The sequence below is a fragment of the Magnolia sinica genome, chromosome 4 (genome assembly GCF_029962835.1).
Source record: "Magnolia sinica isolate HGM2019 chromosome 4, MsV1, whole genome shotgun sequence".
NCBI classification, from domain to species: Eukaryota; Viridiplantae; Streptophyta; class Magnoliopsida; order Magnoliales; family Magnoliaceae; genus Magnolia; species Magnolia sinica.
In genome coordinates, this window is record NC_080576.1 from 86,920,940 (window position 1) to 86,948,753 (window position 27,814).

At 39.5% G+C, this 27,814-nt stretch overlaps 1 protein-coding gene across 1 annotated transcript; it reads right to left on the reverse strand.

Moving 5' to 3' along the window:
- Positions 1-564: 564 nt before the first annotated feature.
- On the reverse strand, positions 565-26,512 carry LOC131243319 (uncharacterized). Its single transcript, XM_058242572.1, has 9 exons — positions 25,952-26,512; positions 25,666-25,711; positions 25,494-25,572; positions 25,353-25,398; positions 24,954-25,052; positions 3,291-3,359; positions 2,826-3,183; positions 1,855-2,009; positions 565-1,744 (listed from the first exon to the last, which is right to left on the reverse strand). Exons 1-9 carry the CDS (start codon positions 26,426-26,428, stop codon positions 836-838), a joined length of 2,238 nt encoding a protein of 745 aa, XP_058098555.1. The 5' UTR covers positions 26,429-26,512; the 3' UTR covers positions 565-835.
- Positions 26,513-27,814: the final 1,302 nt, after the last annotated feature.

Below are 27,814 nucleotides of genomic sequence, written 5' to 3' on the forward strand. Positions count from 1 at the left end.
TTAGAGGCAATTATTGTATATCATCCTAATAGTGCAAATTAGTAACAGACACTGCTGCAACACTGAGATCACATACAGACTCTTTGAGAGTTTTGAGCTTGGTTGAATCCCAAAAACAAAAACAGTATGCAGGACTTTGTTGCACCTTTGAGGCGTTTCTTATCTTCAGGAGGCTGCAATGCAGCACACCTCTCAGCCAAAATAAAAATAAAAATTCAAGCCATCCCTTCATCAGAGACTAATATACAGATGCCAGACTCGTGCTGATGCTATCAACTCCATGAGTGTGCCAGTTAGTCCACACATCAAATGGGCCACATACATCACCAAGACATGATTAGCAAAATGATAGGCTGTGCCGCCCTGATTTTTGCACTACAAATCATTCACCGGAAGAGCCAAGTTGTCAAGCCGACTTGTCTTGTCAAGTTTGGACGAGACAAGCTAGTGACCAACTTCTTCAGAGGCTACGGCGAATTTCAAGTCACTTGGTTTTGGAAGACAGACCCAAAGAAAAAGCAAAGCTAATGGATGATGATGAAGACAATGGAACCAACACCTCCCTTGTAACTAAACTCATGGATGGATTGATTGATACAAATGGGATTTTGCCTTTCTTTTTGGCCTAAGAATTTGGATACATTAATCTGTACAAACTCCCCTCTACTCTTTTACAACATGTAAATGGGTGTGGCTCCCCCTTATGAAAGAAACAACCCCTCAGCTTCCTACTACTCATCCTGCCCCTGCTTTTTAATAACCCCCACCAATCTCTCTCTCTCTCTCTCTCTCTCTCTCTCTCCCCACCAAATCAAAGAAGAATAATTACCCAATCTCAAAGCTGCAATGCTAAGTCAGGCTGCTGCGAGTCGACCAGCACACTGGATGCAGGTGACCCCGGGGACTGGAATCTAACATTCAGGTCGGGCGGGACAGAGTCTGGCTTCGTTTTAAGTGATAATCCCCGCCTAGATCCCACCCCCGTCTGGACCTCGTGACAGGAATTAGGCAAGGGAGCGCGTGAATTGATCGAAGTTGAACTGCCTGATACTTTCAGGTTTTCAACTTCTGAGCGATTTGGGGGCATCATGGGCATCTGATGATTGCCAGAGTTCCCAGCAGGCCTAGCTGGTCTGACCATCTTCCCTACTTGGGTTTGCAGATTAAATCCAAACCCACTGTTAAGACCATTAACGGTAGATTGAATTGCAGGGTTCTGATGAATCTGGAAGGGGGGATTGGGCCTGATCATCCCACTGTTGCTAAGTAGGCCAAACCCACCTTCATAATTCATTCCTCTGATGGCTTGAGAGTTATCCATGGGGCCAGAAGACCGGTTTGGAAGTGCAGGAGTGGCTGCAGTAGATGGAGGGATTGTTCTGTTTGAATGGCCTTCCAAGGCCGAGTTATTCAAGGGTTCCTGCTTTTCTGATGATTTATCCCCTCTCGACTCGAGCTTGCGAGGTAGAACGTTACCCGTTGTGGTTCTGGATTGAGAAGGGGGTTGAAATGCTGGCAGTGGAGGTGGCGGTGGAGGTGGTGGCAAGCGTGGTGGACAGGCTGATATCAGCGGCTCCCGCGGTTGCGGCACGTCATTTTCTCCCACCCATCCGGGGCCAAACTTCACTCCTGCTGGTAACACTTTCTCAATCTTCCTTGAGGCGACCTTCCAAGCAACAGGGCCAAGGTTTGCAGCAAATCGAGCCAGGCTCCTTGCATATGCATGCTCCATATGAACCCCAACCTGAGTCAGATAATAGCAAGTTCATGAGCTGGATCCACGGAACCATCAGAAAGAACACAAATTGGGATGAGAGTTTGTCATGTGCGTTGTAATTTCCTCTTGATACTTACAGCCATCAGCTGCTTCTTTTCTCCATCAAAGGTTGTCAACACCGATGACTCTCTCCGAGAGACCAACTGATGGGATTGCTTGTAAGTGTTACGGCGGTCTTCATCAAATACAAACTTATTCTTTGCAAATTTGGACATGCCCTTCAATACAGAACCTGAAAATCCAATCAAATAACTCAAAAGACATTCAAATTTGACACCAAGTTGAATTCAAAATACAATTATGATGTGAGGTGTTTATAGTTGTAATGAACTGGCGGCCACCCACACATGGCAAACAAGAATGCTTATTCAAACTTCTTTTCTCTTTCATTTTTGTTAAGAATAAATTTCATTAAAACAAAAGCAAAATATATAAAAGAACAAATGACCCCACCACCCTTTGACTAAAATATCTGTCATAGCATTTGCCTCTCTTCCAACATGAGCAAATGAAATGTTTAGCCTCAATGCAAGATAACAGATCTCATAAAATGCAAAGGAGAGATTCCACAGATTGTCCTGGCCTTTTTGGACTCATGTGATGACATTCAAGGAGTTTTCTTTAGCAATAATTGGACTGCCGAACTTTGATGCAATCTATTAGACTTGTTGGATCACCATGTGAACAGGCTATAAGCAAAAACCAGCGCTTCAACGATAATGACCAAGAGATTTCTGTGAGTTTTCCCATTGAACATGGACCATAGCTTGTCTTAACCGTCCCTTTATCATGCCACTGATTCAATAGCAACTTCAGCCCAATCATCCACATGGTGGCCCAATAAAGCAACACTCTTAATCACACTGTGCACATGCCACGTACAGTAGAGATGCTTCTAATGCACTTCATTGAAATCAATAAAGTGCATGTAGCACAGTAGCATTCCTCTATTTTGAACATAGAAAAAGGAAGCAGGCAAGAAGGAAAAAACAAGAACAGGGTGAAAGAAGATTGCAGTAAACAAGCAAACAGCATCCAAGTCACAAACCTGGAAAATCATCATTTCTCTCAGATTTATGATCAGCCGACCAACCATAAGTGTCACCATTACGGGACCCATGGGAAGTCCTTGCTGATACTTCTGCAATCCCGAGCTTATCTGAAAGAGTTGATTTTCTTGTGACTGAGTTTGACCATACAGCATTATCTCCAGCAGTAGCAAGAGTAGCATCGGAGGAAAAATCGGAACCAGCACGATCAATGGGAAATCTGCCCATCATTCGCTTGATGGAGTTCTTTCCCGGTGGTCTGCCTCTCCGTACAGATTTTATTTCAGGCTCATTATCATCGCTTTCTTGCCTTAAATTCTCAAAATCCTTTTTCGCCAGCTCTTGCATTGATCGTGCCTAGAAAAAAGTAGCCCAGTTTTTTAAGTGGTCAGACCTTCTCGGCCATATGCTTCATAGTAGATGAAGACACTGTAAATGGTAAAAGTCAAGTCACTTGATGGTACCTGTCGAAAGTAAATGGTATCTGGTGCATTGTACCGCATTGCGTTTGAACAGATTAACAAGACATCTTTCTGCATATTAAACAATAAAGTCAAATTCACAAACCTGCAAAAAACCAGTCTGTGTGCAAGCAATAGCAGAGGAAAGACATTGTCGCCAAACTTTTTATGTCATTTCAAAGAAGAAATGGTTGCTATTTTATTTATCTACAAGGCAAAAGAAAAGGCATGCAATGATTCATGCTTATCCAATTTCCGAATGTTGCATCAATCAAGAAAGTCAGATAGGCAATCATGCGTGAAAAGACTGAACCTAGCAGAACACATGACCAGGAACTAAACCAGATGTGCTTTTATCATAACCCAGGCACCCACTTGGTCTTCTTACTATGTGTGGTATTGCTAAAAAACAAAGGTGCCTATTGAAACTTTAAATCCGTAGAAATGAACAAGACAAGTGTTGAAAAGATGACCTAATCCGATGGGTAATAAGAGCCTTGTGAGATCACCATAGTTCACAGAGGTCACTTCCATTATATATGCAACGTACCAAGTTCTATAGTCAAGTATAAGCGATAAGAGCTTATCAATGTAGTTAAAGGTACTAGCCGCAAAGGTGCAAGGCCTCTCAAAACAACTGATGTGCTTCACAAAACAACGAGACTCCATGTGCAAATTTTTATTTTAATTATTTTTATATCAAGCATATGCACATTGAATTCTTATAGTTTTCGCTCTGAACCCACTTTAACAAATGAAATAGAAATAATCTACAGGTACTGAGCATATTTCAATGTTGCCAAAATCGTAATTGTATTGTTAATCATAATAGGAGTGACATCATCATATCAAATTGCTGATCAAATTCTAGATCATAAGATTTTTTTCTAATTTTATAAAAGAGGAAAAAAAAATATGAAAATTATAAATAAATCAGGAAAGTATTATTTAAAAAAAAAAAAAAAAAAAACTCATTATTCATCAATTTCCTATCAATATGCATCAAGAAAAGTAATACACATCATGATATTATTAATTGACAGCTGGTGTACAGTAAATCTGCATGCATAAATGTGAAATAATAAAGTTCAAATCACTCAAGTGAAAGTCTCCTTCACATCTCCGATAATCAAAAGAATGCCTGGAGAGAACAAAAAACAAAAGCAAATATTCTTGTGTTTTTCATGAAATTTACATTCGAAAACAAAAAAAGGCAAGAGATTGATTCCATTGAATTAAGGAAAAGTTATCTTAATTTCTTTGTTTTGGGATTTTGAATATTAAAATCCCTAAATCTCTTCTCCTACCTCAAATTATCCGCCGACAGTATCGAGTTGTTTTTATTAGACTTTTGCAAACAGTATTTTTCTTAAAAAACAATATATATATATATATATATATATATATATATATATATATATATATATATATATATATATTAAATCCTGGCCGTCCATCAGCGGACCAAAAAAATTCATAAATTTCAATATGATTCGATTCAATTCATACTATTCATGTATGATTTTGAGTTTGAGATTTGTATATCCAATACACAGTTTATGCATCAATACAATTTGAATTGTACAATTCAAATCATAAATCATATGATTTTCATAACATTGAGCATATGTGGCCGTACGGCTGCGAAAGTGGTGTTGCAGTAAAATTTCTTTTCACTTTTGACTAAAACTAAAATACCTCAAGAATTATTTTCAAAATTACAAATCAGCACATCAAGTTTTCAGCACTTAAATTAATGTTCAGAGCCTATTTTTCAGTTTATCAAACGGCACCTTAGAGAAACAAGGCAATATGTCAGGACTTTCATGTTGCTAAATACTTATATGGTCCAAAACCAGAATATGAACCAGTTCACCCACAAATATTGGGAGGCAGAGATGTCCCCTCTTTGAATGAGGTTTATTCCCATCTCCAACGAGAATCTCAGTGGGGCTATGACAAGTGTAGTAGGTGACAGATCTGCTCGTCTCTTTTGTTGAGCATTGTGATGGTGGTCGTGGAAACCATGGAGGGTTGGATAAATCATGGTTGGCATGGAGGTGGTGGTCAAAACAAGTGGAAATTGTACTCATTATAGACTTACTAATCAGGCAGTTTAGAGATGTTGGGACTTGTGTGGAGGCCAGCATGGGCCAACCAGGTGTTTTATTCTGTATCAAACAATGAAAGTCATATAGTTGAATGCATCTACTTTGAACAACAGCAAGGTACAATTGTTGATCTGGTTAAACTTACTAAAGAAGAATATTCAAAGTTGTTATTTGTTAAAGTGTATGCCTTGTTTGAGTGCCCCTACTTCCTCTTTGATTGCGACAATTGAGAACTCACGTGGCCTGTATTGCTTCCCATCATTCAGCTCATTGGGTCATTGAATACCCCATTCTCTCTTCCTCCCTCTCTTGGTAGACCATATATTCTACATGGTATCGGACCACCACTGATCCTCCTCTCTTCGTTTTCTTCTCTCTTCCAATCTTTATTTCCTTGATTTGGAGTTGACAAACCCTTGGGAGTGGTTTTCCCTTTTGGAATTTAAGGTTCATGTCTGCTTGATTCCACAGAAACCATTAGGGTTATTTGCATTGGGCTTGTTTGCCTCCCCTTCCAGTTGGAGTGTGCAAAGAGTTGAGCATGGAAGGCTGGCATGTGTGGTCGTGGCTGGTGGCATGACTCCATGGCTCGCTTTTGGTCTCCTAGCTGCAGTGCGGTATATACATTTGTGGAAGTTAAAGTTTCTCAGCCCCGGTCACCATTTGTAATTAGGTTATCCTTGATTTGTATATCGGATTGAATTGTGCTTTTCACAAAGTAAAGATTGATAATAATGCCAAACTTCTTAGTCCATCTAATCTCTCCTTGGAATTCAATTGACTTCAATCAAGTTGGTTGGAGTGTATTATCTTCACCAATCACTAGTCAAAGTCTGTTCAAGTTTTCCTAACAATAGAAGGAAAATTGAAATACTTGACTGCCAAACCTGACGAACATGATAGCAAATATGATGAATGGATTTATGATAATGCCCAAATAATGACTTGGTTGTGAAATGGTATGGAACCATCTCTGAGTGTAGGTGTTGTGTCCCTGGATACAGCCAAAGAAGTTTGAGAGGCATTATGAGAGATTTATTCTTCACATAAGAACATTTCTTGTCTCTATAAATTGTTCGAAGAAATATTTGCCTTCCAACAGGATTATAAATCTCTTGGCGAGTATTATTCCCATCAAAAAGGCATGTGGGGTAAATTGAATTGATAGCAGCCCTTAAGATAAGATCTAGAGAAACCAAGCCAACAATGTGAGGAATTCCATGTTGCTAAATTCCTGTATGGTCTTAAAACAGAACATGAACCAGTTCGCACACAAATATTGGGAGGCGGAGATGTCCCATCTTTGGTTTATTCCATCTCCAACAAGTTATCCATTGGGGGTATGGCCATCTGTGGAGTAGGTGATAGATCTGCTTGCCCTTTTTGTTAGGCATGGTGGTAGTGACCGTGGAAACCAAGGATACAAATCATGGTGGGCATGGAGCTCGTGGTCGAGAGACAAATGGAGGCCCGGGAAAGTGTAACCATTTTAGACTCACTAATCATAAGGTTTAGAGATGTCGGCACTTGCATGGCAGGCCAGCATGGGACAACTGTACGTACTATTCTGAAGTGAACAATGAGAATCATGCAGTTGAAGCTATCTCCTTTTAGCAACAGGAAGGCACTATTGGCGATCTAGTTACACTTGCCAGTGAAGAATATTCAAGTTGTCAAAGAGTCAGCCTTCTTTGACTGCTTCTACTATTCCATTGACGTTGCAAGTAGGGATGCAAAACGGACAGGTCAACCTGCATGGTCATTACACCAAACCCACCAATAAGTGGGTCTTGATCCAATTTTTTGGACCTATAAGTGGGTCCAGGTCCAAAAGTATAACCTGAAATTACTAAATGGGTCAGGTCTGGGACTTCTCATAATCAACTCAACCCGATACGGACCCAGTTTTCAAATGGGTACAATTTGGGCCATCCTAAATGGACCTGAACCAGGAGAACACCCAGGCCCGGACCCAACCAAAACTCAGGAGAAGTTAATTAATATAAATATAGGGAAGTCTCAACATTTGGTTAATTGGTTAAGATCACCTAGGACAGGTAGAAGATTTGGAAATCTTGCATGAGATCCAATGGTCAATATTAAACCCATGACCCATCTGAAGTTGGATGTTCAAATAGGCATTATCAGTTTCAGGGGAAATTACATTTGAAGCTTCCTCTTAGAGATAGAATAAGACCATATGCTGTTAAACCCATTTGATTTAAACCTTGATACAGCTAACATATTTGGAACATCATTTATGTGAAAATGCACTTGTAATTTTTGGACCCAACCCAGAATCAACCCATGAGATAAATGGGCCGGGTATAGGTTCTCCCATACCAGACCTGACCCATTAGATAAACGGGTTGGCCTTATGGGCCAGGTCTAGGTCCTCCCACACCAAACCTAACCCATTAAGTAAATGGGTTCGCCTTTTGGCTCGGAACCAACACGAATTTTAATGGGCTGGACAGGGGGCAAAATTCTAACCCAATTATTAAACGGGTCATGTTCAGATCCCCCCTCGACCTGACCCAACCTGACCCCTTCACAACCTTAGTTGCACTGCATTACTATGGTAATGTAGTTTTAACTATGTCCTATTTGATCAACCAAATGCTCTCCTCTATCTTGAATGATCAATCTACTCATTTTGCTCAATTTCGTGGTAGTCTTTTGTTTTCTTTCCTGCCAAAGGTCTTCACTCTTCAGGTGTGTAAGTTTAGTTCATTGTTTAGAATCTACTACTGAAAAGTTTGATCCTCGTGCATTAAAGCATTCCTTGGGTATTCAATATAGATGTTATAACCCATCATCACCATCATCTAACCTTATCCCAACCAATTGGGGTTAGCTACACGAATCATGTTCCACCATTTCACTCTATCAATATCATCAATTAAACCATAGGTCCTTGGGTCTTTTCTTATTACATCCATCCACGTCCTCCTGGGTCTTCCCCTTGCTTATTTAGAGCTTCCAACTTTAACCAAGTCACTCGTTCCACCATTTCACTCTATCGCTATCCTCGATGAAACCATAGGTCCTTAGGCCTTTTCTTATTACCTCCATCCACGTCCTCCTGGGTCTTCCCTTGCTTATTTAGTGCCTCCAACTTGAACCAAGTCACTCTTAACGATCCAGTTCTTGGTCTCCGTTGCACATGGGCATATCATCTAAGTCTAGTTTGCCTCATCTTATTACCTATTGTTGCTACTCCTAAGTTCCCTTCGAATGCAATCATTTATATCGTTCCTCATCTTGCCAGTCATGCATCTCAACTAGTGTTTGAAATATTGGTATCGCATTATGTATCCCACCCTTGGGATACGGATACGTATCGGTTATCGCATGGGATATATCAGTGGTATCATTGTTGTTGTTGGAAACATTGGGAAATTAGTCGTATTTTTCAATGAAACTTCAATGATTGTTAAAAAAGACATCAATACACACTTATAAATCAAAACATTATAAATAAATAAAAAAATAAGTGCACATAATCGGTTTTCTTTGTATGAGGTCCTAATCTATATGTTGTCTAACTAAATTGATGCAAATATTTTCAAAGTCTATTCATACAATTTATAAATGTAAGAAGATGTGTGGAAACACAAGCAATACATTCAAAAGCAAAAGAAGAATCACTAGATCAAGTTACATGTTTGATTTTATGTTTGGACACAGATTGCAAACAATTTGCGAGAAATTGATTTTATTTTTTTTTCAATTTTCCGCATCTCGACCCATCTCCTCCAAATCTTGAAATCGAAGCTCCCAATCCATGATTTTTCATTACATGGGAAACATGAAAAATCATGGATTTGTAACAATTTAACACTGATTTTATATGTGTGTGTGTGTGTGTGTGTGTGTGTAACACAAAAGGATCGAAAATTGAAAATGCTCACCGGATCGAACATGTGGGATATATTCCACTACTTGTGTGTTTCGTATCGCACGTGTGGGATACAAGATATATCGTGGAATATATCAACTGGATATTGTTAATACTTAAAACATTGATCTCAACATCCTTGCTTCTAGTTCCTAGCCAAGCTTTGAAACATGGTCGTTTCTCGCCAATAGCCTTTTATACACCATCATTCCACAACCAGGTTTCCTAATATGAGTAGCTTTTCCCTCTAGATACTCCTAAAACTTCTTTCGCCACTTTCTTGATGCACTCAGCCATCTCATTCCACATAACATTAACTTTTTCCTCACCATTCCACTTTCCTTCTTTCATCATTTTATTACTAAATAACATTATTTTTTCTCTTTTTAAATTCACCGCTTTGTTTTTCGACATAAATGTTATAGCCAAAGCCTTTGAAAACCATGTGTGCTGATGTCACCTTTTTTCACACCCTTCTACTCTAATGAGCGGATGTTCCTTGAGAATCATTCTATTGACTCAGAACCAAATATAGTTTCTTCACCTCCTCTTCTAACTACTTTCATTCATGCGCTGCTTCTTGTCGAGTCTGACCCTATGCAGATTGCAAAAGCCATTGTCAAAGATGAATGTAGAGGTTCCATTGAGCCTAAACTTTAAGTTGATACAATCAGAAATATGACAAGTAATTAAAAAAAAAAAAAAAAAAGCACCACCCAATGTCATCCACCACATGCTCATAAGCCTGCAGATCTGGTAATTGGAACTTCCTTTGCTCTTAGAAAAGGCAAACATTCATGCACTAATCATCCCATCTCTCAACTCTCTGTTTCTATTGTCTATCTTCTCCTGTCACAAATTTCCTCGCCTCTTGTCATAAAAAAATCCCCAGTCAAGCCCATGTTTGTGCCACACTCCCACAAAGAAAGTTCATTCATTGCTCCAAAGATTTCATACTTCAAATGTTCTTCCAGTTTTACACAATAAAGATTGCCTGATGAAGCTAATAAGTGTGGCCATTGTGCACCGCCCAATTCACTTCTTATCTTCAGGTGACATTCTCCATATTTCATAGTTCCTTCCCTGTTTTGGGCAGGTCTTTGCTTGTATCTCTTGTTTCTTTTGTTCGTGCCTTGGCCATGTCCCTTTTAGGACTGTTTCTCTTCTGTTTTTTTGGTTGTAGCTTGTAATTTGAGCTTAGTCCCTTCATTGATTGGTAAATAAATTTTGCTTGCCTTCCAAAGAAAAGCGATTTATCAAGAGGCTTTATCTCATGGTGGGTGGAAGAAAGTTACGGAAGAGGAGATGGCTGCTCCATACAACAATGATAGCCTGCAAGTTAATTGATTCACCTGCAGGAAAGTGTGTTATTGGGTTAGATGGGTATACACTGAAGTTTTTACTGAGTGGAATAGTTGAGGGACTAAAAGCCCACCTAGTTGATAGGGGATACACTATTTAAAGACATCCTCTCCTATTGTCAAAATCAATTCCATCAGCTCTTATTATCACAGTGGCAGTGAATCGATATTGGTCACTTTTCTAATTTGATGTTAAGAATGCCCTCTTGCATGGGGATTGGGGATGTTGGTGAAGAGCAACCTCCTGGGTTTATTGCTCAAGGGGAGGAGATAATGTGTGCATGTTAAAAAATCAATTTATGGCTTGAAACGATCTCCCCATGCATGGTTTGATAGTTTAGAAAGGTGGTGATGGCTTATGAGCTGTAAAGAAACCAGGATGATCACTCAACATTTTTTTCAACAAAGTTCTTCTGGTTTGATGGTAATGGTTGTCTATGTTGATGACATTTTGCTTACAGGCAGTGATAACAAGGGAGTGAGAGTGTAAATGGGTTGGGTCAACCCAATAGGTCACCAGAACTTACCCGAAAATTAGTTGGTTTGGGTCCAAAAAGTTTAGACCCATGGTGCAGGTGTGGATCCAAAAGTTCGACCCAAACTTTTAAATGGACCAATCTTGGTCCTCTGAAAATCAACCCAACCCGACCCTACCCAAACCTAATTTTAAATGGGTTCAATTTGGATCATACTAGAATGAACCAACCCAAACCCAAGATCTAGCAATTGATTGAGCAGTTGGGTTTGCTCTTTTGGGATACCTAGCCTACGACAATGGTTACCACATTTTTTTTCTAAAACGTGGTTACCCATCTAACACATGTGACAATCTTAATTATGCAAATCATGGACCCATTATTGATGGAGAAGATACAAAAATCACAGTAATTGGGCTACCATAACCATCATGTTTTACTGATCGAATTTGGACTGCCGGCTGTTTCATTATTCCTTTTACCATTAAAATTGAAAGCCAACACTAATTGAATGGTTTGGAAGATTATTTGTGTGGAAGTACTCAAATTGTACTTTTTATACTCGATCCATGTGATCAATGGGCAGGGTAAACCTAACCCATTAAATCAATGGGTTGGCTATTTTGACTTGGACCCACTCCAATTCTAATGAGTTGGGTCTAGATGCAAAATTTTGATCCAATTCTTAAATGGGTCAAGTGCAAGCCTCCCCTCGACTTGACCCAACCCATTTGCACCCCTACATGGGAGTTTAAGTACTGAAGAGCTAGCTGCAATAGCATTTCTAAATAAAGTATTTGGGTCATCTTCAGAAATTTCTATGTACAAAAATTGCTAGGTCTAACAAAAGTATTACATATCTTAAAGGAAATATGTTAAGGATCTTCTATCATAAATTGGACTCCTTGGAATTAAACCCATTGATGCTATGGATGCAAATGAGTCAGGTGACTCGAGTCAAGTGAAGGGGGCTACCCCTCGAACCCAACCTATTTAAGAATTGGGTTAGAATTTTGGACCCAAGCTCATCCAATTAAAATTCAGTTCAGGGCTAGGCCGGGTCGAAGTCAAAAAATAGCCAACTCATTTATTTAATGGGTTGGGTTTGGGTTGGTATGGGCCAACTATAAAAATTACAATTTCTTTTTCACACAAATTAGATTCAAAACCATCCAATCGGTGGTGGCTATCAATTTTAATGGTGATGAATAAAATGACGAACAGTCCAAATTCAACTGATAAGATCAAATGGTTATGATAATTAAATTTGTGTGATTTTGGTATATCGTCCATTAACAATGGGCCAACGATTTACACAATTCATGTCGTCACAAGTAGTAGACGGCTAACACATTTTAGAGAAAGGAGCAAAGAATTGTTTCAGTCTAGCCCAAACAGGAGGAAAATACCTCCTACACGCTACTACTTCTTGGGCCTAGATTGGGTTTGGGTCTGGGTCTGGGTCTGAGTTGGGTCCATTTTTTAGTATGACCCAAATTGGACCCATTTGGAAACTTGGTCTTGATTGGGACGGGTCGAGTTGATTTTGAAAGGACATAGACCCAGCCAATTTAGTAATTCAGGTCGAACTTGGACCTAGACCCACCCCATGGGTCTAAATTTTGGATCCAAGCCCACTAATTTCAAGTTGGATCCAATAACCCATCGGGTTGAACCAACCCATTTGCACCCTAATTGATACTCCCATGGGGCTGAATCATAAATTGGCGAGTGATCAAGGAGGGGCTATCAAAGACTCAACATAGTATCGCAAATTGGTTAGTAAGCTTATTTACCAAACCATCATGAGGCGAGGTATAACATGTTGTTGGTGTTGTGAGCCAATTCATGCATGTCCCTTGAGTCCAACATAGGGATGTTGTTGCATGCATTTTTGTTAGACCTTCAAGAAGCCCATGAACAAGGACTCTTACATAGGCATAACAGACATCTTCGAATTGAAGGTCACTTTGACGCAACTAGGCTAGTTCTCCATCTGGTAGACAATCTACCCAGTTCTCCATCTAGTTATGTGGATGATTAGAAAGCAAAATGTTTTGGCATGGTCTATTGCAAAACTAAAGAATAGAACCATGGCCCGTACAACTTATGAACCACTGACTACTAATAACATAGGCCGATAAAGGTTGTATGTCCATATCACAAAACCTTTCAATGGCCAATGAATCCAATTATTGATCGAGAACTAGAGCGGATCAAATTCACTGGCAAATGAAAGGTCTAACAATTTGACACTCATAAAAAACCTTGCAACTCACTAAAACCGCGATGAGAACCATGTTACTGTGGGATTCTTACTGAAGCGGCCAAAGCATTTGAACCGCGATAATCAAGCAGCTTTGCATATCATCATAATCACGTTTTTCATGAGAAGACCAAGCACATTAAAATAGAACGCTACTTCAGTCACGAGCCAGTCCATATGTCAAATCTCAAGGTCAACTTGTTTATGCGTTCATCAAGGCCACCAACTTGGGAGGAGGGGAGCGTCGATGTTTGGACATGCTTGTACCATTGTATGTATCATATCTATGGACATGTATGTGTACTGCCCAACTCTATGGTCGTGGTTGTGTATTGCCCAGATCTATTGAAGCAAAGCCATATGGCCCACCTAATCATGACATTAATGTATGTGCAAGCATGTAGCACCTCTATTGCTAATTTGCTATAACCACATATGGCCCACACTATATATGAAACAACTTCTCATGTAAAAGCATAAAATATCTGCTCCATATGCCAAATCTCAAGAATTTGCTAATACGTTAACCGAGGTGCTCAATTGAAGCCAATCTGAGTGAGTTTATTCCAAGCTGGGCATGGATGATATCCACACACCAATTTAAGGGGGAGTTCTAACATGTGGTTGCACCTATACAATTGTACAGACCAAAACTTTATTCGTGCATGTGTAGTGCTTGGATCTATTAAAGTACGGCTATATGGACAATCCGAGTGAGTTTATTCCCAGCTAGGCATGGATGATAGCTACACACCAACTTGAGGAGGGGGGTGTTCTAACATGTGGTTGTACCTATACAATTGTACAAACCAAAACTTTGGCCGTGCATGTGTACTGCTTGAATCTATTAACGTACGGCTATATGGCCCACTTGATCATGCAATTAATAACTGTGAGTGTCAGGGCCTCTATTGACATAACCACATGTAGGCCACACAATATGTGAGACCACTTTTTACGTAAAAGGAGTGCACACCCTCCCATATCTACTAATAAGGAGTGCACACCCCTTATTATTAATCCCCTTCTGACTAATAAAGATATGTGAGAGAGGAGCATAAAATGTTAACTACCCCATTCTCTTCTTTTTTTCTCTCTTCTTCTTGCTACCATATATTCTACATTACACAATTAGCCAGTTGGACTCTTCCTTGAAAATCAATACCACAAAAAAACTTTCCAACGAGTCAACCATTCTAGTTAAACCATTCAAATTTAACCAAACCATTTGAAGAAATAGGATCATGATTCAAAATCATCTTATATGAATCAAACCGTGACTATAACCATCTAATTTCAAAACCAATAAAAAATTGTAGAAAACCTGAAGTAAAATTGCTTCAAGTTGCCCAACATCTTAGAATGATGTACTGCACAAACGAATGCTCAAATGCTTTCAAGAAAGTCCAATATAGTGATATAAACAAAAAAGAACACAACAAGAAAAGATCCCATGAAGAAATTTTAGAAGAGGTGTTTGTCATAAACCCTAGCTTTGATCCAAAATGAAGGGGAAAATGTTTAAACGTTTGTGCCAATAAGGACACCCTTCATCTTTTCCCAAGTTTCATGCAAGCACACACCTGTGTGATTTGTGCCTAGACGCTAAGTGCAAGACTAGCTACCCCTAGGTGAATGCCTAAAGTTGTTGCCCACCTTGGCCCAACACCCGAGATTTGCCCCTAGCTTCCCCTAAAATATTTCCACCCATAATCGGTGTTAGAATGTCCAAAATACACCTTTTTTGAGGTGCCAATAGGGGCACTCTTCATCTTTTCCTAGGTTCCATGCGGGCACATGGTCATGCGATTTGTGCCTAGGTTACCCCCAGGAGAACTCTAAAGTTGTTCCCGCCTTGGCCCAGTGCCTGAGATTTGCCCCTAGATTCCCCTTAAACATTTCCATCCTTAATCAGTGCTAAAATATCCAAAACACACCTTTTTTGAGGTCCCAATAGAGGTAGGCACTCTTCATCTTTTCCCAGGTTTCATGCAGGTGCACGCCCGTGTGATTTGCGGGTAGGTGCTAAGTGCAAGCATAGCTACCCCCATGCAAATGCCCAAAGTTGTTGCCCACCTTGGCCTAACAGTTACTAACACCCAATATTTGGGCCTAGCTTACCTCGACTACATTGAATTGCATACACAAGCAATGACAAGAAACATCAAAAACATAAAGGGCACTTAGTCGAGGGGCTGGCAATCTGATCAACAGAAACTTAATGGATGAGCTAGAGCTATCAACAGGCCAGGCCTAGGTCTGTCCAAGCCCGGCCCTCAAAGTAAAACATACGCACAGGCCTGAGTTTTGCCTGAGCTCGGCATCTACTTTTATGGGTATGCCCACAATGCATGATATATTACAAAAATGCCTTTGAAACCTGAAAGGGGGGGTTTGCTTATTCGATTGTTACTTTGAGAGGTAGATTTAGTAGTTTTTTCTTTCTTTCTTTCTTCTTGTGACAGGCAAGGTAAATTCAGTAGTTGTATAATCATATTGACTAATAATGTTTTTTGAGATTGAAAACGACCTTATCAGGATTTTTCCATCTCTAATAAATACACCCCAAAAGACGATAGCTTCCAATGGACCCTCTCCAATGTTTGCCAACTGATTGAACCAGAGAGAAGGGAGATTTCTAGGCTGAATCAAACAATATTCATGCATTGTGGGCCCATGGTGCCTTGGCGGTGACACAAACCAATTCTCTCATGGAAAGTTAGGGGCCACCAGGTGACAACAAGTAAGCACTCTGGACTAACTCGAAGCATGCCATTCCTCTCAAGCCTATTTTGGGATGATTCTCTAAATTTATGAATGGGAACAAGTTGAAGGATGTGCCACTAAATGAAAGTTTCTTTACTTGAACGAATAAGCAAACAACGTCAATTAAATGCAAGTTTGATCAATTTCTTACCTTTATAACTTTTTTTTTTGACAGATTATCTTGATAACTTGGGAGAGCATTACAGAAATATGTCGGGCATGATCAAGGTGTTCCGTATCCATTACAATACACCCGTAAAGGCCGATACGTATAGGTAATGGCCATGACCGTTACACGGTACTGGGGTGAAATGGGGGAGTTGATTTTTTGGGAACGTATCGGCCATTACGATGGCTGTAAAGGCCGTTACGGGGCATAACAACCGTTACCCCCGTAACGGTCGAAAAATGGCGACTTTTTTTCCTATTTAAATTCATTCCCTCCCCCTCTTTTTTAAAAAAAAAAAACTCTCCTAGATCATTTTACAATAGATTTCGACCACTCTTACTATAGTTTTTAATATTAAAATAGTAGATTGAAGTGATTTGAGCGAATAAAAGCTTTGATGGCTTTTTTTTCTCAAAATTAAAAAAGTAGTGTTTATGCAATTTTTCTTATTTCTAGTTTTAATGCTTGATTGTGATGTGTAAACATTAGATACATATAATCATGTTCACAAATTCACTAGATAGCCCAATACAACACTCTCACCAAAGAGTGGACCGTTACACTACCATAAACATGTTCAAAACAAAAAATGAATACAAATTTGGAATATCTACATTATTCTTGATTTTCTGAATATTTTCGGGCGAAAGAAAATTTTCAACTGTTACGGTGATCGTAACAGTCGTTACGCCCCCATATCGGTCGTTATAGCCGATACCCGTATCGATAATGGTGGTGACCGTTACGGCCACCGTTATCGATACAGAATACCTTGGGCATGATCGGTGCTCTCATTATCGGTATCAGCGCATGTATAGTACCATGGGATACGAAAACATATCAGGTATCTCATGGGAAATATCATATGTATCGCGTAATGTATCGTTGATTTGGGAAAATATTGGAAATTGGTCAAATTTTTCAAGAAACTTCAAGGGATGTTAAAAAAAGATCATTACTCATTTAGAACCACTGTTTTAAATATCGACGATATCGGCCGATATATCCGACAATATATCTTGTATCCCACCATTGCGATACGAAATGCACAAGTAGTGCGATATATCCCACATGTTCGATCTAGTGAGCATTTTCGAATTTCGATGCTCTTATTTTCTGTAAATCATGTTAAATTAGTGTCAGATTGTTACAAATTCATGATTTTTCATGTTCTGCATGAAAAATCACGGATTGGGAGCTTCAAGTTCAAGATTTGGAGGAGATAGGTTGAGTTGTGAAAATTTTAAAAAAAATCAAAATTTCCCAATTCTCGCAAATTGTTTGCAATCTCTGCGTTCAAACATCACATCAAACATGTCTGTAACCTAATCTAGTGATTCTTCTTTTGCTTTTGAATGTATTGTTTGTGTTTCCACTCGTTTCCTTTCATTTATAAATTATATGAATAGACATTGAATATACTTGCATTAATTCAGTTAGACAACGCATAGATTAGGATCCCATACAAAGAAAACCTATTATGTGTACTTGTTTTTTATAATGTTTTGATTTATAAGTGTGCATTGATGTCTTTTTTAATAATCACCGAAGTTTCATCGAAAAATTCAACCAATTTCCCAATGTTTCCCCATGTTTCCAGCAACAACGATACATTACACGATACAACCGATATATCCCATGCGATAACCGATACGTATCCGTATCCCAAGAATGCGACACATAACACGATACCAATATTTCGAACATTGCTTAGAACTCAAAAGATCACAAAAAACACAAGTGCATATAATAAGTTTTCTTTGTATAGGATCCTAAACTATGCGTCGTCAAACAGAAGTGTATAATTATATTAAAAATCAATTCATATAATTTATAAATCATAGAAGATATGTATGAACACATAAATAATCATAGAATACATGTATGAACACATAAATATTAGAGCTAAATAATTATAAAAAAAAAAAAGAAGTTTAGTTAACACTCGTAAACACAAATATCAAGGCTAAATAAGGTATAGTCGATCGATTTTAAAAAACAATTATTTTTCAATCATGATTTTTCATCTTTTGTTATACTGATTCCAAGTGATTTGAAGCAACGAAAAAAAAAAATTATCAAATTAAAAAATAAATAATATACAATTTCGTTTCCTGCCCACCTGCTCTCCAATGTCAATTTTTGCACCCAAATCCCCTTCTCTCACAAAAAATAAATCCATCGAAAATGTGTTGGTCGAAATAATCTTAGGAAGGGATTGGAAGCAAAAGATTTGAGAGAGAGAGAGAGCGAATTTAGAGGGCCTTTGATGCGATTTTTTTCAAAATTTTGAAGGGGGTGTTGGCTCGAATGTATCAACGATGCATATCGACTTTATCGTCGATACTTTTTATTATATAATGGCACTATATTAAAAATATCGCAATGTAACGATATTTCCATGATACATTGCGATATTTACCACTATATTGAAAAATACCAGCTGCCTCGTATCACTCAACCTCGATGCCGATTGTATCAGCCAATATTATCGATAATGCAAACATTAGGCATGATTCTCCATATGCCCACTTGCAACCATCGTCTAATTCTATTGGAGTCGGGTGGTATTTGTATTGGGTTGTCTCCTTTCAAGCTTGAGAATGTGGTTGAATGTTCTAGTTTTGTCAAACTTTTGAAGAATGGTGGAATGAAACTTGTTTTGAAGAGTGGGCTGCTTTCAAGTTTATGAAGAAGCCCAAACATTTAAGAAAATTTGTTTCACCTTCTCAAGGAAAAGAAAAGGGACTTACCGAGATTGCTTCCAACGACTTGGGAGGGTGAATGTAATCCCTCATTAGCCCCACCTTGGTGGGAATTAAGGGAGCAACTCAAATTGGAATTCCACAACATTCTTAAAAGAAAACATCTCAGGGAGAAAAGTCAAGAGCTGCTTGACAAAAAAAATGAGGATAAAAAGTAAAAACACCTTGTACCACCATCAAGTTGCCAATGTGAGAAGAAGGATGAACTACATTACTAAGCTTTATAGCAATAATTTTATCAAAGATGCAAATGAAATTGAAGACTCGAACATCAACCTTTTCTTTTTTGAGGAATAACATCAACCTTTTTCTGATCTCCTTATTCTCAAGAAGATTTCAAGAGGGCCAAACTTGAAGGCATTATTTTTTAAGATGATTAGCTGGAAAGAGCCTTCATTTGTTGTGGAATTAGCAATTGAGGGAGGACATGATGGGCTTACCATGGTGTACTACCAATAATGCTAGGAGGTATAAAAGATTATATCCATCTTTAATGAATTCTACGACGAAGGTGTATGGTTGTCAATGGGCACCAAATCCATGAGTACCTGAGTATCCAACCCATGTGGACCAGGCCCATGTCTATATTTAGATTCGGTCTTAAGAATGAGGCTAGATCATGAATGAGACAACAAACCCATTTTTAAACCAAGTCCAGTTAGAATGGGCATCAGGCACCTGATTAGTACTACACATGCACTACGATTAATGATCTAGCATTAGGAACAGTATGAAATTTATTATGCCATTCAATGCCACAATTTAAACATCAAGACATTCAATTTCAATGCCACAATTCAAACATTAAGACATTCAATGGCATAATGATAAATCATATTGTATTAGCAAACCTCTTTGGAAGATGGAACGCCAATTGGATGTTCGACCAAAAACTAATAAAACTTTCTTCTTCCTTTTTGGCAGTGTAATACAGGACTATTTACCATTGAAGAAAAGTAAAGATAAAGTGGTTTGCATGCATGTTCGCTACCACCACATATGAAGCACCTTTACACTAAGCACACGTGCCAACATGCCATGTGCATTTGACATCTAACCATTCATAATATAGCCAATGGGTGCCCAACTCAAACTGGATCCAGGTTAATATGGTTGTTGGGCCCAGTGGACCCGACCTGATAGGGGAAGCCAAGTCCAATATGTCCAGGTATAGGTACATCTGGACCCAAACCCAAACCCAAACCCTACCCATTGAAATCCATACAGAGGTGTGCATCATAAGGGATCAATACTAGCTTCATGTCGCTTATTCCTAAGGGGGGTGCTATGAAAGTGGCAAATTTTTAGCTGATACACTTGGAGGGAAGCCTCTAGAAGATTTTGCCAAGGCTCTTACAAATAGGCTCAAATATCTCGAAATAACAGCATCATCTCTCTATTTCACAGCACATTTGGGGAGGGGGTTCACTATCAAGTGGAGTAAGATAGAGGCTTGCATCTCAACGGTCCATTTCTCTACTGTGACAACAGCTCTCCATGGCTCTCCAATTAGTTCTTGAAGAGTTCAAAAGATCTCATAATTAACCAGATCCTTCTCCCCTTACTCCTCTAGGTTAAGCAAACTAATCATTGGCACATTAAATGTCTCCATCCTCGATTGCTTTTCAGTTGGCACCCCAGGCACCCTGATATCCCACCAATTTGCAAACAATGACATTATCTATTGCGAAGCATCTTGCTCTTAAGTTGGTGTCGATGATGTTTTGATGCAAAATTGGGTATCTGGATCGATTTTAGCCAGGGTGTCATTGTTGAGTCACTCTTCTTCTTCATGAAAATCGAACTTGAGGGCAATCTTCCTCTCAATCACCTTAATCCTTCAGCCATGGCATTGATTCCAGCCTTCTATAATCCAAGTATGTTATTGTTTATATTCATCTCCATTCAACTTATTGTGCCAGATCAGTCCCCAAAAATGAAGCTTCAAAAGAAACTCCACCAAGCTTAGCCCGACAGCAAAAACAGCTCTGAATACGATCTGGTTGATTTGTTTGTGCTTGGACAAACCACCTGATTGGAAAGGATCGCCTAAATAACTACCTCCCATGCATTGAGCTCATCACTCCTAGCCATTAATTGTTGCTATCCATCTCCTTTTTGGGCCCGTGCTTTCAGTGCAAGATTCTACACTGAAGACTGCTTCCCACTGCCTAGACCCCAAGATCCAGTTGTCAAGCCAAGCATGGTTAACTTCTCGCATTAACCATGCAGAAACTGTCTCCATGGGTTGGTTGTTGATGGGTTTGCTCAAAAGAAGATAAAGGGGGGATGAACCAGCTAACAAGTAAAAAACATTACAACTAAAAAAATAGCCTAATTTTCCCTAGCATTTTATTCTTCGAACAAGTGACTTGTAGATGAATAAGAAGATGAAGTCTTGGCGAGGATGGCAAGAGCACCACCTACAAGAGAGGAAATGTGGGCTACTGAAAACACATTCAATGTAAGGACAAGATAAGATGAAAATACAACTTCAAGGGATGATGGCACATGGAATTGGTTTTTTTTAAAGGGTAACAAGCACTTTTATTGAAAGACACTGAGAAGGTGACACGAACTACAAGCTAGCAACAAATAAAGCAGAAAATTTAAATTACAATCTTCAAACTATTTACATGACACCCATGCCAAAATTAAAGATTTGGCCCTTGAGAAAATTTCCACTTCATTGCAAGAAGTATTAGCAAGACATCTGCTATATCTTTCCCCCAAAATTGCCCACCATATAGCCAAGGCCATCATCCTCCAAACTGGCATCTTTCGTTTTCCAATCCAAACACCTTGTGCCAACTTAGAAGAAACAACTCAACAGATTTGGGCATAACCCAAGACATACCGAAGATTGAAAAGAAGCGGCTCCACAACCGGGCAGTGATCTTGCAGTCGATGAAGAGACAGTTGACTAACTCCACATCCCACATGCACATAATGCACCCATTTGGAAGAACCATATCTCTTCTTTGAAGATTGTCAACGGCAAGAACTATATTCCGACTAACCAAGCGAAAGCCACTCACCACCTAGTGCCACTCATGGAATGGATGATCGCACCAGTCAATAGAAGACTAGGATTGCAAACATTTGTAAAAAGAGCAAACTAAGAAACAACCCAACTTGTGGTTCAGCCAAATCATCTTGTCACGCTCATTGCGAACCGGAATGTAAAGGAGAAGTTTCTTAGGAAGGCTTTTTCCTTCTTCATTCAAGTCGTCGCAACAAGGGGGCACCAAATAATATTATTTCCCACAATAGAAAAGCACCCAGAAACTTTCATGTCTTTAACCAATGAGAGTCTTGCTAGTCTTGGAAATGTAACTTAGAGAGGGTGATCGTTGGCCCAAACATCTTCCCAAAAGCGAGTTCTCTCACCATTACCTAAGGAGAAGCCTACCCCTTCTCTAACTTCCTTCTTGAGCATAGAAATACCCTTCCATATACCAAAAGCTCTTTATATAGATAGAGTCACTAACCCCACCACCATCCTCCATTCTGGCAACCATACTCCCCGAATATGCTCTCTCTTCACCACGAGCCTTCTTCCTCCCCAAAGCGCGACATCCATTTTGCCAAACGAACCATTTTCATCAACTCCAAATCCCTAATACCGGCTCCCCCATCGTTTAACGATTTGCGACCTTCGTCCCACTTCAAAAAGTGGAATTTTTTTCTTTATTTCTTTCTTCTTCTTTTTTTGAGTATTTTTTTCTATCATCTGATCCTTGCCAAAGGAAGTCCTTTCTTAATTTCTCAAGCTTGTTAAGGACAGATTTCGGGCATCTAAAAAAGGAACAAAAAAAACAAGGGTAGGCTCGAAAGAATAGATTTTTGAGGGTAGGCATGTGGAATTGGTTTCATCTTCATACCAACAATTGGGTATTTTAGTTTACTCAAGCTCATTGCATTCACCATTTTCCAGCTGAATGAATTGAATTGGTTTCATCTTCATACCAACGATTAGTTACTTTAGTTGACTCAAGCTCATTGCATCCAATTGCTAGCTTTTATACCAACAATTAGGTATTTTAGTCAACTCAAGCTCATTGCATTCACCATTTTCCAGCTGAATTGAATTGAATGCAAGATGTGACCCTCCAAACCTCATTCCCACACATGCATTCAATAGCACAAACCCAGTTTGACATGCCTATGGATTTAGAATTGCCATTTGCTGTTTTCCCTGAAGAATTATAGTTTCTTTTGGTTTCTACAATTGTTTAGCAGAAACAACTACCAGAAAAAACTTTTCAGCAGAAACTAAAACAGTAATCTTTCTTCAAGAGAAGAGGCAATGACTAATCACGTCTGGAAATACCAAGTCCCGCCCAAGATAGCAGCATTTGGATGGCTGGTAGGCAAGAAGAAGGTCCTCACAGTCGACAATCTGAGAAAAAGGGGTATGGTTATCACGAATGTCTGCATATGCTGTATGGCAGGCGAAGAATCAGTAGACTATCTCTTTGTTCACTATGCTTTTATACATCAGATCTGGCCAGAAATTTTACATCGCTTTAATATTTCATGGTCCTTTCAAGATTCAGCAAGGAGGCTCCTAAAGGCCTGGCATGGAGTTATATTGGGAAAATACAAAACTGTGTTATGGAGAATGTCTCTCCTGGCTGTATGGTGGTCCGTCTGGGAAGAAAGGAATGGGAGATGTTTCAATGATACTTCAAATTCAGTGGAGTCCATAGCATATAGGGTGAGGCAGTTAATTGTTGAGTGGGCAGCTACTGTAGAAAAGTTTAAAGGTTGTAATTTGCACTTCATTGGAGCGTAGCTGAGTCACTAACTCAGCTGTCCAGCTCCCTCTGTTTTCTGTAACTCTTTTCTTTTGCACTAAATAAAGTCTCCATTATCTCTCAAAAAAAAAAAAAAAAAAAGTACAATGTCAATTCTAACACTGTTAAAAATTGTTTCTCTAGCCAAGCTACCAAGTATACTATATTTTGTTGAAAAATAAGTTCCAGGAACACTATGCACTTAAAGCAACACAAAATCCAAGGTTTGGATTTATCCAACTGCCCATGCGCGTGAAATACAACATACAACTTAAAGCGTACGGTAGAAGTACATGATGCCCAACATGAAAATCACAAAAAATGTGAACTTCCAGGATCATTTATACAGGGAGATAAATCATTATAAATTATTTTAAATAAACCACTTAAAATGCCTCAAAGTTTGCACCAAGCAGCTACTAACATAAGTCAATATATAGAACAGGAATTGAAAAGGTAGAATAGGAATTAAGGGAAACAGGGGACCCTATATAAGTCATGGATAGAACAGCAAGTCAAGATTTGTTTTTCTGAAAGATGACTTAAATCTAATTAAATGAAAAGAAACAACGGATAGAATAGCATGTTGATATTTTTTTCTGAAAGGTAACTAAACTTTTGTCAACAGGGGAGAAGCAACAGAGAATCAATATGGTAAATGGCACTTCACAATCCCTCCACTGGGGAAATTTTTCAAGATTCAGAAGGTTAAAGACGAATTGCAGAGCTGCAGAATACAGAACATGGAATTCCCACACCATCTTTCTGTCAAATCAGTAATTCGATTGAGTGACCAAAACCCCACCAATAAAGAACAAATCCCCTGATTTAAAATAAAAATAAAAATTAAAAGAACAAATTCCATAATCATCAATGGGTTTCTCATGTCATCCCGACCAATCACTTCAGCAATGACAAGATGATTGCAAGAACCTTCACAAATCATATGGAACATTCTCAAACCGTAAAACGAACTACAAATGGTGGTCAAATCAGAAAGCTACACAATGAAATGTAATATTGGAAGCAATCCCATGAGCATATTAACCAACCTCAAATTGCTCCAAGTTAGCATAAGCTCCACTGGCCAGCTTCTTCCTCACAGTGCTGAAATCCATCGGATGCTCTATAACTTCATGGTAGTCTGGCAGCTGCACAAAAGTCATGCCAAATAATTACTCAGATCTTCATCGGAACTCTCCATCGTATGAGAAGCCTTCAAAACCAAATATAAAATGGGAATTGATATCTGCACCCACCCTGTTCAACAGATGCATCCTTTTCTCCACTTTTTGCCAATACAATAGCACGAATTCCATACTATCGTGTATAATAGTACATATTACATGCTACTGCACTACCAAAAGTGGCAGAAGGTATCCATCCAACTGGGCGGGTATGAAGAAGCGCATATTATGGTTGGAAGTAGTGGTCTAACATAAAAAACACACCTCATTTGGATCCACGGGATCAGAGAAGACACCGTAAGTGTCTTTCCTACAATACACCAGAAAATCTAATTAAATCCAAAATCACAATGAAATAAAAATCAGAAAATTTAGAAAACAAGTATAAGGATGTACAACACGCACTTTTGAAGCCTGTCGAGGATAAAAACCAGCAACTTCTTGTCTGGTAATGGCATCGGGGAGCCAGAATCACGCGGCACCCCTGTTAAAAAGATAGACAAATGTAATTAATTAAGTTCCTTAATTAAATCATCAATGACAGCGTTTTCCACAATAAGCGCAATCAACATCAAACCTGGAGACTGATCCATCGCTTTCGGGACAGAACTGTTCCTTTCTGCCTGCATTTTTTTAAGAAAATGACAATGTCCTTTCAGATTTTCAAATGCAAATCAAATATAAAAATTCAAAAATGGATCGTTACAATAAGAGTCAACAGTAAGAATTTCCTTTTTTTTAATAAACCCCACAAATTCCAATTTTGCAAACAGAAACCAAAATTCGCTGGAAAATCCCAAATTTCCAGAATGCCCACAATGCAGAATCCGCCCTTCTCCAAATTTCTGGAAGAAAAATGTTACCTTTTCCCAAACCGATCCATCATTGAGATCTCGATCCTCCGGTTCTGAGCCACCCACATCGTCGATCTTCCGCTTCTTGAGCGGCGTATCACCATCGGAATCCGATCCGTCATCCGATCCGCCGCCGCCGCGAGAGTTTAAGGACGGAGACGGGCGCGGCGGCAGGCGGAGGACGAGCTTGAGTTTCTTCTCCCTCCTCTTCTTGCCATTGGAGTCGTCGTCGTCTTCGTCTTCTTCGTCATCTTCTTCTCCGTCGAGTCCGCTAGGGTTCCGGCGGGTAGATCGACGGCTAGGATTAGGGTTTGGGAATCGGAGGTAAGGGTTAGGGTTAGGGTTAGGGTTAGTGTTAGGGTTTGGTTTTTGCGATTTTGGGGGATGATGCTGCTGCTGTTGGAGTCGGAGGCTTCGCTTTTGAAGGTCTAAAAGGGAAGGGCGTCCTTTCTTCTTCTTCTTCTTCTCCACTAACTTCTTACCCATCTCTCTCTCTCTCTCTCCTTCTCTTTCTCCCTCTCTCTCTCCTCTCTCTCTCTCTACAAACAGGATTTTTTGTTTTTTATTTTCTTTTTTTTTCTTTTTTCTTTTTTGTTTTTTATGAGTATGACCTGCGGTGAATATTGTAGTATAGACGTCGCCAGCATGTGATGACAGAAGCCCTGCTCTACCGTACACGTGGACAGATGAATGGAGCATCGGAACCATCCATTTGATTGGACGTAGATTGGATGGTCTTTGGACTAAAAGTTAGCGTTTATCGGACAATGACAGCGTGTATTTTGTAGAAATCTTCAGATTATGAATTTCGACCGTTGATTTTTGGTGCTCTCTTTTGCTCTTTCAAGGATGACAACTGTCGTCCAAAACCATGCGATGGTTGAAAGTTAGGCCATCGACACTACGGAAAACTCTGTTGACGGTCTGATCCCACAATTTCTACTGCCACGTGTACGGTGGAATGGAACCTCCGTCGCGTTGTGATTTCGCTGCTGCTCGCGCGAGTATGATTGTAATCCTACTCTCGTCTGCATAGTACGGCATCGTGGCACATGCGGTGCGGTTTCGTGTGAGATGGACGCGACACGTGTGCGGGATCGGATGAAAGGCTTCGGAACCTGGCGCTGGTAGCTGACAGGGTTGCTTTTATCTTCCTGGACTACCGACTTAACGTGGATGAAATCCACGCCGTCCATTACTTACATCACTCCATCTTTAGTGTTGATGCCAGAACTTAGGCTGATTTAATACTCAGGCGACCGATAAAGTCACGTGCCGTGGCCCACCTGAGTGTTGGAATTAGTAATTATTTCATCTTTACGAGTCACATCAGATGAATGAGCATATAAACACTACGGTAAGCTTTATAAAATATCAGTGGCTGACATTTCGTTTTAACTGCTCCTTGTGTTGTGGCCCACCTGAGTGTTGGATTATCGTGATCTTTGGAGTAAACGGTGACTATAAGACAGCATACCTGATGAATGGGGTGGATCTCATGAAAGTTACACGTGACTCTCGGTTCACGGAAGGAACCCCGGTAGGCAGTAGGTACCTTGTCGCGAAGGACGGTAGCCCGGTTCGGTGAGTTATGGGGTCGGTGAACTTCGTCCTGACAACAAGTGCGCCACGGATGCGTGGAAAAAACGGAAACAGATTGGCTACTCCCCTGCCACCGCCGATAGCTGGTGGTCGGTGCTCTGTGGAGCCCACCATAGTAATACACAAAAATTGAAATATACACTGGCATCAGGCGAACCACATTAGCGGAAATAATGTTGAATGAACTTTGACCATTAAAAACTTTTTTAGACATAAAAGTATTAGATTAAGTTGATCTTTGTTTTTTTCCTTTTATTCGTGTCTTCATGA